The following is a 13,982-nucleotide window of genomic DNA, read 5'->3' on the forward strand; positions in this document are numbered from 1 at the left end:
CTTGCCCAAGGTCACACAGCTGGCAAGCTGCGGAGCCGGGATTTGAATCCAGGTGGCCTGGCTCCAGTGTCTCACCCTCCCTGTCACACTCACGCTAACCCATTTAACCCCCCACAACAAATGTGTTCCGGTTTATTAGAGCTGTGGCGGCTAGGGTATTCCAGATGGGGAGCCTAGAACAATAGCAATGCTGTCTGCCCCTTGCCCCCTGCCCCTATTCACCTCTGAGGACACGACAGTAACGTGAGAGCAGATGGGTCTGATTCCCAGAGAGTTACGTATTTTCGTCCCTTCTGTTCCTTCCCTCAGCCTCTCCGGACGGCTCGGCTCTCACGCTTTGGCGTGGAGAACAGCGTTGCTCGGAAAGGCTGCAACGCCACAGCCAGCTTTGGAGGGCAGCTTAGGTGGCTTTCACAAGTAATTCTGCAACATGTGGGATTTTTCACATCACTACTGCACTGGGAACTTGTTTCCCTGGAAGGCGTGTGTCCCCTGGGGCTGGGGGTGAGGAGTTTTGAAGTTTGGCATGGGAAGTCTAGGAGTCTGGTCACGGTGATTTGGAGTAGAGACGAGGACAGCGGAGAGAAGAGAGTCAGAGCCGGCCAAACTCCAGGCACAGGGAACAGAAGTGCGGGCCGCGGAGAGATTTCCCCACATCCCTCTCAACAGGAAATGGGGACTTCCTTGCTACATCGGCAAGAAGAAGAACAGAAGGGAGGGTGGAAGCTTATCTGGAGCTACAGGGTCTGTGAAGGCCACTCTGCTGTGGTCCAGGGTATTTCCTGCCTCCTGAGGCCTCTGGATCCCTGGAGCACAATTCTCTAAGTCTCTGCCTTCCACATTCCTATGTAAGTTATTCTAAGACTCCTAGGGGGTACCTCATCTCCTCCCAGCCCTCCTACCTGCTCAATTCCAGTGACAGGGCCCTCTTGCTAAGCACCCTTCTTGCTAAGCCTTGAGGACGTGGGCTGGTTTCCACCTCAGGGCCTTTGCACATGCTGTCCTTGCTACCTGGGATTTTCAGCCCCCAGAATACATGGCAGCTCTTTCTTCCCCCCACAGGTCTCAGCTCAGAATCATCTCCTCAGAGAGGCACACCCTGACCACCACATCTGAAGCAGTGCCTCCCTCTCCTTCACTCTCTACTCCTCTCTCCTGATTTTACTCTCTTCCATCATTCTTCACCATCGTAATGATCTTGTTCACTTATGCTCCTTTCTGGATCACTGTCTCACTCCTCCCATGAACTCCAAACTCACTGGAAGCTTCCCCAGAGCAGGGTCTCACCTCTCTTGTCCCTCTCTCTATTCCTCCCTCCCATAACAGCATCAAGCACACCGCAGGTGCTCACTAAGTATGGGGCGACCCGTGGAATGGGTTCTAGTTGCCACAGTACCCTCTGAGTCTCTCTTGGATTCCTCAGCTTTGAAATGTGGATAAGGACAGCTACCCTGCAGGGCAGGGCAGCCGTGAGGATTCACCAGGATGCTGTAAACACAGAACCCAGCACCCATCGGCGCCAGGCCCCATGCAGGGAAAGGGCTCAAGGGGAAGATAAAGCAAGTTCTCTGGCCAACCCTGGAAAGCCGGCCGTGAAAATGACTCAAGGCCACAGGCAGCCTTGCTTTCTCAAGACCGCTGCCGAGCAACACGGATCCCCTGGTGGGGAGGGGTCCGAGCCCACCCGTGCCCACCTGCGCTGGCCCCCACGCAGAAGGCCAGGGGGCTCCACCCTGCCACTCATCACCCAGCACAGAAGTCGCGGCCCCCTCTGCCACAGCCTGCATACTGACGTTTGCACAAAGAACACAAAACCTGCTAAGTGAACGCTGTGCTCTTATGGTCAGAAAAGCAGAGCTGAGAAAAAGAGTCTCCAGATGGAAGCCTTGCTTGGCCCGGAGCCCCAAGGCACACGGCCTCCGGGCTGTCAGGGTCGAGGTCCTAAAACATGGGACGAGCTGCCTGCAGGAGTTACATTCTTGGTCTCAGGAGCAACCATGGGGTGCAACGCAAACAGCATCCAGAACAAAGTTTAAGAACTTAGAGGAATCACCTCTCCGTCTTTTTTTTTTTTTTTAAACAGTTAAGCTGTGAGAGAAGGAGGGCTTTGGGAGGGGGCCTCTGTTGATGCCCCTGCTCCCCTTCTTCTGGGCAACCATCCTGCCACCACCTGCCATAGTCTTGGTGGTCCTGTCAGTCAAAGTGCCCCGCCCTCCCCAGCAGCCAATCAGGCGCTCCCTCCCTGGGCTACTCATCTGCAGGGGAAGGAGGCAGAGAACTGACCTAGTGGGAATCCCTTCCCTCTGGGAGGCTACACCCTGAGTCCCTGCCCACATCCTTCCAGTAAATACTCGCTCTGTACAACGTGACCAGCACCAGCTTCTGTTCTTTACAACCCAAGACCCACAGCTGCAAAAGGCGTGCTGAGGAGCCTAGAGTCCTGGCAGCTGCCTGTGCCCATGCGCCTGGGTCTGGACCACTGAGAAGTTAAACTGTGTCTAACTGAAACGGTCTGAGCTGTCTCTCCTCCCGTTTCTGCTCCAGGGGCTAGGGTGGGGCAGCTTCAACCATCAGAAGGGCCAAGCTCCCAGAGGGTGACGATGGAGGGAATCTGGGTCCCGGAATAAGACGTGGAGCAGAGCGGTGGCACCCGGCCAGACTGTCCCCTCTGTTCTGTGTCAGGGAGAAATAAAGGATCCCATTTAAGCCACAGTCTTTGGGCTCCTTGGTTGCAGGATCTTAGCCTGCATCAGAATATACACTGCACAGGTCAAAAAGAGAAGAAAACACGATGAAACCCTTCAGGGGGCTTGAGAGCAGGACAGAGACTCGAGAGAACCAAGCTCCTGTGTCCAGCCTCCGAGAAGCTTCCCTGTTCTGGGTCTGGTCAGGAGAACGGGGTTTCGAGGGGGCCAGCCTCCCCCACCGGCCCTCCATGCCCAGCCGGCTTGCCGGGGCCATCACCGGGCAGCTCACCTTTTTCTCATCCCCGCCTTGCAGGAGGTTCAGGGTGCTCCTCGAGTCACCCTCGCACTGCCTCAGGGTGCTGCCGTGGGTCTGGGGCAGGCCTGAGGGCGGGGAGATGCTGCGGCCCTGGGGGTCCACCCAGGTGTAGATGTGGTTGGTGACATAGCCCCCGGGGATGCGCCCCGCTGAGTACACAGACAGCACCAGCTTCTTGGAGCCCTTCAGAGCCTAGAGAGAGAGAAAGAGAGAGAGAGGGATATGTGAGTCAGCAGGAAGGGGGGCAGTGAGGGCCCACCCTCCCCACACCCAGAACTTACTTCTCTCAGGACCCCATGCATGGAGGAGGAGGCCAACCCCCGAGACCCTTTTTTTTTTTTCTCTAGCTCTCGGTTTTTGTCCTATGGAGACATCTGTCCCACCCCTGCCTTGAAGTGGTCCAAACATAAGAAATACGATCTCTCAGCACAGCTGTGCAGAAGAGTTAACACAGCAGGCTGAACACTGCATCCTTAGGAAGCCCTGCTTGGCTGGCATCTGGGAACCTGGATTCTGAGTGTTCCTCCTGTTCCCTAATGGATAAGACTGGCTCACCATGCCTGGGCTACTTGCAAACTATGGGGAGAGAGGGGGGTTCTGGAATGTGGGTCCAGGCAGAGGGGACCTATGTGACCAGACCCCAATAAAAACCCTGACACTGAGTCTCTATGAGCATCTGGGGAGACAACATTTCACAGCTCATTCCGTGCTCATCCTTCAGCGAAGGGAGACTCAGAAGCTTGTGCCTGGTTTCCTACAGGCTTTGCCCCCTGCACCTGCTCCCTGTGTTCATTTTGCTGTGTATCCTTTTGCTGTAATAAATCTTAGCCACAAGCACAACTATACGCTGAACGTGTGAGCCCTCACGGAACCCGGGCGGTGGTCTTAATGACCCCGACAAGACAGTCAAGAGATAAAACTATGGATAATGAGAGCTAAACATTTATAAAGAGCCTGTCTGTGCAAAACACCCTGTTCAGTGCCCCACATGCTTTTATCTCCTGAAATCCTCGTGGAATCCAATCTTCTTGGGAGAGAGACCCATTACTCAGATGAAGAAACAGAGGGAAACCACCTGTCCACATAGCTAGCGAGGGGCTCCTTTTCCACAGCAACTAGTTTTGAGCGTGGATACCACCTTTATTCCACATTTTCTGATCTGGGGATGGAACCACCACATGGAAAGGTGAGCCCGGACTCTGTGTCCAGGCTGGAAGCTGAGACTGGCCATCCTCCTTTCCCACAGCGTACCTGGAGCTGAGATGAAGCCGTTTATGCAGGGACAGTCACTTAGCACCCGGATTAACAGCAAACCCTGCAACTGGGGGGCTGTGTGAGCAAACTGACAGTAACCTGCACATACGGAGCCCATGCTGGCATTATAACCACATTCTAAAAGTATCACAGAGAGTTTGTAATGCTGTGGATATGTGATCTGTTGTACTGCGAGGTGGGGCCGAAAGGACACAAATTGTATCTTACCATATGACCTCAGTTATGTTAAGATAAAAATCACACAGGAGTAATGGTGCCAAAATGCCAACTGTGTGTCTCTCTAGGCGGCAGGATTATGGGCGGTTATTATTCTGTCCTTCCCGTTTCTCAATATTCCCTGCAAGTTCCAGAATGAGGATACGTTGCTTTTGATAGAAAGTCCAAAAAGGGGGAGCGGAGTGCTTCGCTTTCTGACCCCCCCAAGCTTGCCCGGATGGGCCCCGTACTGCATTCTGCAGACTCCCCAGTACTCTGGACAAAGGGGGCCAAGAAAAGAGCTTTCCAGCGCAGCAGGGAGCCCTGGCGGGACAGCCTCTGCTGGAGGAGGAAGGTTAGGCCGGGAGGTTCCAGGTCCCTTAACTCCACAGCTAAATGCCAGTCCCTGGTGGAGGCATAATGAGAGGATGGCAACTGTCCAAAAGGCTGCTTTTAAAAAAGATTTCTGAGAAGATGAGCAGGGAGAGATTTCGTGCTCTTTTAGCATTCCCGGGGACTCCCTTGACAGAACAGCTGGGAGGATAAAACCTGTGTTAAATTCTAGGGGGCAGGATGGAGAGGCTGTCGAGCAAGCAGGCTTCTGGGGGGGGAGGGTCACAGGGCAGGAGCTGCCTCAGCAGGACCCTCTGAGGCCACCTTGCCTTCCTGAGCCCTCTCCCCTGCCCAGGGCTCCCTCCTCCACCAGGGTGCTGCTGGCTGGGGGCCGGTCCAACTGGCCTGCCTCTTCTCTGCTCCCTCCCCTGACACACTGTGAGGCCGGGCCTACCATTCACTTGTGAGCCCCACCACTCGCTCCACAAGCGTTGACTGAGGGCCTACCGTGTGCCAGGCCCAGAGAGAACAAGTGGGCACATCCTCATGGCTCCTGCAGCCTGCTTCGCTCAGCAGGGCCTCAGAAAAGCCTGGTTGACCTGACGGGGTGAGAAAGTGCATATGTGGGCCCAGAAGAAACTGTAATATGCACAGGCACTGTCCTGCGGCCACCTCACTCGTCTGATGTAGACGACTGGGCCAGAATCGGAAATGCAAGGGAAAGGAACAGAAACTGTGGACTGATGCAGAACTGCATTGAAGCCATTTGTCTCTCACTTGTTAGTCATGAGTCCTTGGGCTGGCGCCTCCTCTTTCCAAGCAGCGCCATGAAAGAACAATACCCACTTCTCAGGGTCCGCGGGGATTCAATGAGACCATGCGCATGAGGTCTGGAGCCTTTGCACACAGTAGGAGCTCTGCAAGGGGCAGAGCTCCCGCTCGCCTCTCTTCCCAGAGCGTCTGCATCGAGAAGGGAAACCAGGTGCAGAAAAGCTTTGTCCAGGGACTTACACGAGAAGGGGGGAGGCGTGGAGCACGATATGTGTTCTGTACCTCTGGCAAGAGTGGAATTCTCTTGGTCAGTTCTATAAATAGGCAAGCAGCAACCTTGAGAACGGAGAGGAGGTTAATGCCTTTGATGAGAATGCCACAGAGAGCTGGCACCGGGGAGGGCCTGGGGGGCGGTCACCGAATCTCCTGTGCTGCCTGCCTCCAGTGGTTTACAAAAGGGGACCCTGGGATCCCAACATGGGAAGGGACAGAGAGGGCACAAATACAAAACACACAGCCAAGTTCCAGGAGGCCAGCCCTGGGCAAGCCCCCCCCCCCATGAACCTCAGTTTCCCCATCACAAGACCGTGGGGCCAGAAATTCTGATGGCCACTCAAGCTTCGACCATCCCAGAACCTCTGATGTTGGCCTTTTGGGTAAATGTGGGCTTCCAGTGGGTCCTGGAGAACAAGAGTATCATCCTCCACTGCTGCCTTCTTTATTTTTTTCTGGTAAAACCGAACAAAAACAAGATTCCCGAAACAGCACTCGTGACATCTGAACAGGCTCTCGGAATATGGTCTGGGTGCAGTGACCATTGGAAGCTGCACAAACAGCTCCACCCACTGCCCTTTTTAGCTAAAACCTGAATGTGTCATGCGGGGAAGGCAAGAGGGTGGAGGATGGTCTGAGAAGCTGGTTTCTGTCTTCTTAAGGCCTCTTTGTCTCCATTTTTACAACCAACCACTTGCTTGTTTTTAAGAGTGGCTTTGAAGGAGCGTCTGGGTGGCTCAGTCAGCTGGGCACCCAGCTTCGGTTCAGGTCATGATCTCGCAGTTCGTGGGTTCGAGCCCCATGTCGGGCTCTGTGCTGACAGCTGGGAGACTGGAGCCTGCTTGGGATTCTGTGTCTCCCTCTCTCTCTGCCCCTCCTCCTCCACTCTCACTCTGTCTCTCAAACATAAATAAATGTCAACAAAAGTTGTTTTTTTTTTTAAATAGAGTGGCTTTGAACCGAGAAGTGAATTCCTAAAGAAAGCTGGCTGATGAGTGCTCCCCGGCTAAGCTGTGCACCCGCTCCCCACACGCACTGCCACCACCACCTCGTGCACCAGGCCATTCGTCTCACAAAAGAACTAGCAGATTCTCTGGCCACAGTGAACCTCCACAGCAAGCAGCTTAGGGGGCAGAGGAAATTAGAAAGAGCTCCTGCTGTGAAACAGAGACCCAGGCGTGTCCCCGTTGCACCACTGGCTTCCTGGCTGGTCCTGGGTGGTCGGGGGCTATGTCTCCTCTCACTGAGCCTCGGTTTTGCCAACCGGCCGTGAGCAGGCTGAACTCACTAATTGCTGAGGTCCTGCCCCAGTATTAAACTTTAATGTCTTCTGGTTAGTGGCTACATTCTAGAAGAAAAGGTTGTATTCACCCACGTGACGGTCATGAGTCATGGCCACAGAGAGATGCAGGGACAGAGCCCCGCCCTCAGCACGCCCCGTTTAAGGAGTACTCAAGAGTGCGCTGGCTGAGGTTGCTCCCAGGTCCTTGAACCAGATCTTGAGACTGGGGGCTCTGAGGCTCCCTACCAGTTGGAAGGGACCACGAGGGTTTAAGAAAACACCAGAAGGACAGATGCAGCATCCAGTGTGGCAGGATGCACACTGCACCTCAGCACTGTCATCGGCAGCAGGGGACCTCCCAAGGGACCTGAGGGCTGGGGAGACGGTCTCCAGTGAGACGGTGGCTGTGTGTCTCTGATCTGGCAGGTGCCGCAAGTCCTGTGCGACACCCGACTTAAAGCAACCCGCATGCTCTGCCTGTGCCAGTTGGGGACTGTCAGCCATGTCCCTCTCCTGCGTGGCGACCCCCAGAATCAGCCAGTCTCCTGAACCAACTGCTCATTAGCTGTGTCACCCCACACAAGTTCCCGAACCTCTCTGTTCATCTGTTTCTCTCCTATCAAATGAAGATCATAATGCCACTCTCTCTTTAGGTAGAGGAGCCCGACAGCACCGTGCCTGTCACCGAAGAGTTCAAGGAGCTGTGGCTAAAAAGAAAAAAAAAAAAAAAGTGAGATCTAGGGAGAGTCCACCATAAGCAGCAGGGTCATGAGAGCAGTCTCCTCCCACACTTGTCACCACGCGTTTGCTGGTAAAACTTGACCTGGGGCTTGCGAGTCAGATCATAGCGAAATCTCCATCTGACCCAGCAGATGGCGTGGCTCAGATACTATCCATCACCAGATGACTGTGGAGGCAGCATGTTATGATTCTGGAAATGTAAATTATATGTGTATGTCTTCAAACTTAATAACTTACTACTTGGATTAATGCTCTCAGGAGGCAAATTTGCCTCACTCAGCTCTTCAGAGCTGACTATCAAACCCCAACATCACAGACCAAGCGACGCGATTCTCCGCTCAGCAGAGAACAGAGAAATAGACTGGAGATGGTCACAGTGTGAGGGGACCAAGGGTTGTGTGTTAACACGGCAGATGTGTGTATGATCCTGTGTTCAAAAACACACACTAAAGTGCAAGTGTGAACTGGACCACAAGGTCACAGGACAATCAGACGACTGTCCTCAGGGGCATGTACAAAGGAAGTCTTCTAGAACAGTCTCAAGTAAGGGCACATCACAGTGAGTCATGCAGCTTATCTCAGGACACAGACCTCGAGGGGCAAGGTTTTCTCTTCTAAGGGACAGAAATGCCCCACCTCCGGAGGGGGGAGCTGGTCTAAGACCCAGGTTCAGGTTCGTCATCAGGAAGAGAGAAAAGGATGATGCGTGCCTGCTCTTCCTGACCCCACCTTGGTCAGCAGGGGCTTTGGGTTCAGACTCACTGGGCACCAACCCCGACTCTGCTGTTGACTTGCTGTGTGACACAGCAAAGTACCTTACCTCTCTGTGCCTGTTCCTGCATTTATTATTTTTTTTCAAGTTTATTTATTTATTTTGAGATGGAGGGGGAGGGGCAGAGAAAGAGGGGGAAAGAGAGAACCCCGCAGGCTCTGCAGTGAGATCCCAAGCAGGGGATCAAAGAGAGAGATCCCAAGCAGGCTCCACGAGGGGCTTGAGCCCACAAACCCTAAGATCATGACCTGAGGTGAAATCAAGATACTTAGCTGGCTGAGCTGCTTGTTTCTGCATTTAAAATGCAACTACTGGGGCACCTGGGTGGCTCAGTCGGTTAAGCGGCCGACTTCGGCTCAGGTCATGATCTCACTGTTCGTGAGTTCAAGCCCCGCGTCAGGCTCCGTGCTGACAGCTCGGAGCCTGGAGCCTGCTTCAGATTCTGTGTCTCCCTCTCTCTCTACTCCTCCCCTACTCACACGCTGTCTCTCTCTCTCAAAAATAAATAAAGATTAAAGAAAAAAAAACTATTTAAAAAATAAAATGCAACTATTGTAAGCATTATTAAGATAATGTAGGGGTGCCTGGCTGACTCAGTCAGAGGAGCACGGGACTCTTGATCTCTGGCCGTGAGTTTGAGCCCCATGTCAGGTGTAGAGATTATTTAAATAAATAAAACCTCAAAAAAAGATAACGAAGAGTGTCTACATATAGTATATAGCACCTGGCACATAGTAGGTACTAAATGTGAATTTTCTTCCTGAGTTTCCCAGCTCCTTCTCCCAAACACAAACCCCAGAATTCTCTCAAGTTCTCATCTACATGGACGCAAATACACCGGCAACTCTAGCCTCCCTCTCACAACCTCCCTCTTCTTCCTTTAATCCATGCCTCTTCCTATCTGCCCTGCCTGTGACATTCAGCCCGTTTCCCCACACCTCCAGGAAACCTCTCTGGGTCGCGACCGACTCTCCTCCTCCAAGAGCGCCCAGCGCACTTCGACGTTTTCGTTGCCATGTATACGACAGACGCTGTATCACCTTCATACATCCTGTCTCTTCAGCAGCAAAATACATTCCTAGAGGCACACTGCATGCTCTGTTTTCTTTATAACCTCTTCCAACAAGATATTTATTGAGCTTTCGAAATGCCACGCAGCCCCAGGGAATCTGTTCAAATGAGGCCGCGGAAAGATCAGTGTCCTAGACCAGGGCTCAGGCAGCCTTATCGTGCTTCTCCACGCTCATGTGAGCACACACACCTCGGGCACAGCACACGTGGAATTTGATGAGACCAGCAAAAGGGTGGCTGGGACCCACAGCTCCAGAGCCAGGCTACAGAGATTCCCCTCCCGGCTCTGCCACCTGCCAATGGCAACCCTGGGCAGGTCACCAGTCCGTGCCCCAGCTTCCGGGAAGAGTGGTATTCTATCACAGGGTGGTTCTGAAGATAGTGAGTTTGTACCCATGAAGTACAAACACAGGTCAGGGCTGCAAGGGGTTAGGCGGGATTATTATAGGGAATCTAGAGGGGAAGTCTCATCCCAGCATCCATGATGACCACTGTGCGTTCCTCCCGAATGTTCTGTGCATTTCATACACGTACAAGACTACTGTTGAGTGATGTTTACATAAACTGACTTACGCTGAACTTTTCGTCAGCGTGTTTTTTTCCCAGCTAAAAAGATGTGTTTGGAGGATCTTTCCTCGCCAGTTCAATGACCTTAAGCTCATTTCTTTCTGCACAACGGCACATTCCCTGGCAGAGATGTACCACTGCCAAATTCTCACTCCTCTATTGTTGCACAGTTAAGTTGTTTCTCACTTTTTGCCAGTGCAAACAAAGCTGCGATAACATACTTTTTCATGCATCTTGAAGCACACGTGTGTCTAATTCTCTAGATGGGAGATGAGTGGAATCCTTGAGGCAGGGGGCAGTGCATCCTTTTTCATATGCAGCTACGTCCCTCCCTGTTGTAGTTCCTACAAGCACCTGCAGGGGCAGCACTATGACATCTGTGCCTATAGAAGGCCTGAGATCCCCTGTCCCCAGGGGCTGTGGATGGGACTGGATGGGGCTTTCCAAAGTACTTTTCCAAAAGTAGAGCTCACTCTGGTGCAGGGACCCACTCTCCTGCATGCTTTCTTCCACAGGCCCCAGAGATCTCCCAGTTAAGGCAAACCTTGGCTCTATTTTCCAACTGCACCTGGAAACTAGAGAATGGCAAGGCACTAACATGAAAAGATATCTTAGGGTGAGGATCTCCCACCCCCAAGAGTTTTTCAGTGAAAGGTATACCCACTAGAAAGCCATTCCCAAATAAAGTTCTATCTCTTCCTGGCTCTGAGACTGTAGACAATTTACTTAAGCCCTCGGGCTTCAGCTCTGTCACCTGTTGAAAGGAGCTACTAATGCCTAGTCTTACGGAGCTGCTCTGGGGACAAAATGAGGGCCGGCGAGACAACGTACACAAAGCATGTAGCATTCAGGATGCTGTGTAGCAGGTGCCAAAAAACGTGGCTAATACTATTGGTAATAGCCAAATTACAGGGATGGCCACACATTTTATTCTTCCCATTGCATGGATGAGGAAAGAGAGTCTAGGTGGGGGCGTGTCTCACGCAAGGTCACAAAGAGGACAAGAGGCAGGACTTGGATTTGAATCTCGGACTTTCCAAACCTGTGCCTCTCTCACCAGCAGTGCTAGGGGGTTCCGATGCACAGGGCCAACCCTCTGTCTTGGCCTCACAAGACGGACAAGGAGAGGGTCTGAGGAGGGGGTGTGGGACTTGCAGGCTTTGAACAAGTGAGAGCCCCTGAACTCTTGAACCCTGAGCTGGTGCCAGGGACGGCCATGTGGGCTAGAAAGACCCTCCCGATTCAGCCCCACTTTGAGGGAGGACAGAAGTTAATGGTGCGGACTCTCTGCCCCAGGGGAGTCTTCTAATGTCATGAGAAAGCAAAGCCCTAATTAGCCCTGTCTTCAGACCTCCTTCTCTCTGCATCACATTTTTATCTGTGTTAATTACCTCTTACAGGGCCCACTAACTGCAACAGCTTCGCAGCCTCTAAAATCGGTCTCTGCTGAGCAGCCAGGACATCCTTTTAAAATGCAAGCGGACCCTACCCCTTCCCTGCCCAGCCTCTCCCATCGTTTCTGATGTAAAATGCCAACTCCTCGCAGTGTGTCTCAGGCCTGTGCGGCTGGCCCTGCTGCCTGGCCAGCCTCGTCTCCTGACCATCCACTGGCCTTGCTTCCAGCATCAAATGCTCCACGTTAGTGGCACTTCTGCTCCCTACCTCTCAAACTACGTATCTCAACATACTTACATGGTGATTGTTTTATTTATATGCTTCTCAGTAGATACAGAAGTCAGGGGATTCTTCTGTTGGGTCACAGATGTGTCAATAGATACGAAAGACGGGACATCATGGGTGATTCCACATAAAATGAGAGACAATGAAAGGAGACGCCTGGGTGGCTCAGTTGGTTAAGTGTCTGACTTTGGCTTAGGTCATGATCCTGCGGATCATGAGTTCAAGCCCTATGTCAGGCTCTATGCTGACATCCTGGAGCCTGCTTCAGATTCTCTGTCTCCTTCTCTCTCTGCCCCTTGCCTGCTCACTTTCTCTTTCTCTCACTCTCAAAAATAAAGATTAAAAAAAATAAAAATAAATGAGAGACTGTGAAGAAGTACAATTGAAATTGCCTTCCTCCTGAAATTAATTGCCTTCCTTTATTTTCTTTTCATTGCCTTCCTTTTAAGATTGACTGCCAAGGAAGCATTTTGCCTCTCCTGAAATACTATGAAATTCTCCAGTGGAATCTAAACAATGCATGGATTTCCCTTTTTGCTTTGGTTGCTAGGAGGCTCACACTTCCATTTAAATATGAAATACTATTCCTATTAAAGGCAACACACACACACACACACACACACACACACACACACACACACACTTTCCAATACGGTTTCTGATCTCTCTGCCTTTTTCATGATGTACCTTTTAGGTTAAATCATTCGATTATTTCCGAAGTAGGAAAAAATATTAATTACAAATATATTAACAAGAAGGTAAGTAGGATGTGTAAAATTCGAAGAGGATGTTAAACCACACCAATCATATAGGAGGAGCTCAATAAAACAATTGCCAAGTGAACGAATGAATGCTGAAATATGTCTCAATATACACAGAGTTAGAGGCAGGGATATTTTTCACAGATGCTTGGGCAATAACTCTGCTTTCTCATTCTATTCTCTTCCTCCACTCCCCAGAAATACTTTGCTGCTGCTAACTTTGGTCTAAGAATCATGTTATTTAAAAACATTCCCTTAAATAAAAGTTCAAAAACTGGTAGTTTATACTCTTCTGGAATGTTGACCTAAGGGGGCAGTGGTATTCTGAGAACGCACTGTATCTCAAAGAATGGTGGCATCATTTTGGTGTCCCTGACAGCTGTGTGCCCATCACGAGGCCAGGATCTGGGGCGAAGCTTGCCACCATGTGGCTCACCTGCTCTGGCTCTTTGTGGCCACCTCACCTCTTTGATCATCCTGGGGGAAATCAATTTGGATGGCGAAGCAGCTGTGGGAACCCATCCAAGACCCGTTCCCTGAGATAGAGCTCAACATAAGGATCGTGAAACAACCCAGCAACATATGCATGAAGCAAGAATAAGCAGAAGCAGGTTATCCAACCATCGAGGAATATGAATGTACAGAAATAAAGGCCAGGGGAGAGGGCAGAGAAATGATGGCTGGTTAGGAGAGTGAGGTAATCAGCATCTTCTTTTCTCCTTTCCAGTTGTTTTTTTTTTTTTAACGTTTCAATTTGCCTTTAATTGGGGCCTTACAAAGTAGATTTCAAAAAATCAACTGTTCATTCCCTCTACTCTCTTTTCTTTATTATGAGTTTGACCTTCTCCAAAGGCTCTGCGTAAAGAAGGAAACCTTTGCTCCAGTGCTGGGAACACCAGGATCCCAGAGGCTGGAACAGGACCTGACATCTTAAAGCCCCTGATCTCCAGTATCTTTGCTCCGAAATGTCTCCAAGAGTCAAGGCTGTGTGAAAAGGAAAAAAACGTGAGGATCAAAGAGAGAAAAGAAAGTGTTGTCCTTGGGGATAAGGCTAGGAAAAATTTGCAAGATAGTGACAGAGTGGCCACCCCCTTGCAAAACAACTCAGAAGATGAGGGAGGACAAAGCAGATTCCAGAAAGATATTGATTCCTTTTTAATGCAATTCTTCAATTATCCACTAAGCCTGGCTTTCAGTCTCTTATAATTTAAGTAAATTGCTTTACAAATGTTCTTTTAAATTTGGTCTCTTAATTCTT

The 13,982-nt window shown here is 51.1% G+C and overlaps 1 protein-coding gene across 4 annotated transcripts in view; it reads right to left on the minus strand.

Moving 5' to 3' along the window:
* WHRN (whirlin) overlaps nucleotides 1-13,982 on the minus strand; it is a 95,223-nt gene that overhangs the window by 66,291 nt on the left and 14,950 nt on the right. For all 4 annotated transcript variants that reach the window (XM_042964655.1, XM_042964654.1, XM_042964652.1 and 1 more), the window contains exon 2: nucleotides 2,977-3,195. In XM_042964655.1, the coding sequence (XP_042820589.1) occupies nucleotides 2,977-3,195 (219 nt within the window). The remainder of the gene's footprint in view (nucleotides 1-2,976; nucleotides 3,196-13,982) is intronic.

Source organism: Panthera tigris, chromosome D4, assembly GCF_018350195.1.
Source record: "Panthera tigris isolate Pti1 chromosome D4, P.tigris_Pti1_mat1.1, whole genome shotgun sequence".
NCBI lineage: Eukaryota > Metazoa > Chordata > Mammalia > Carnivora > Felidae > Panthera > Panthera tigris.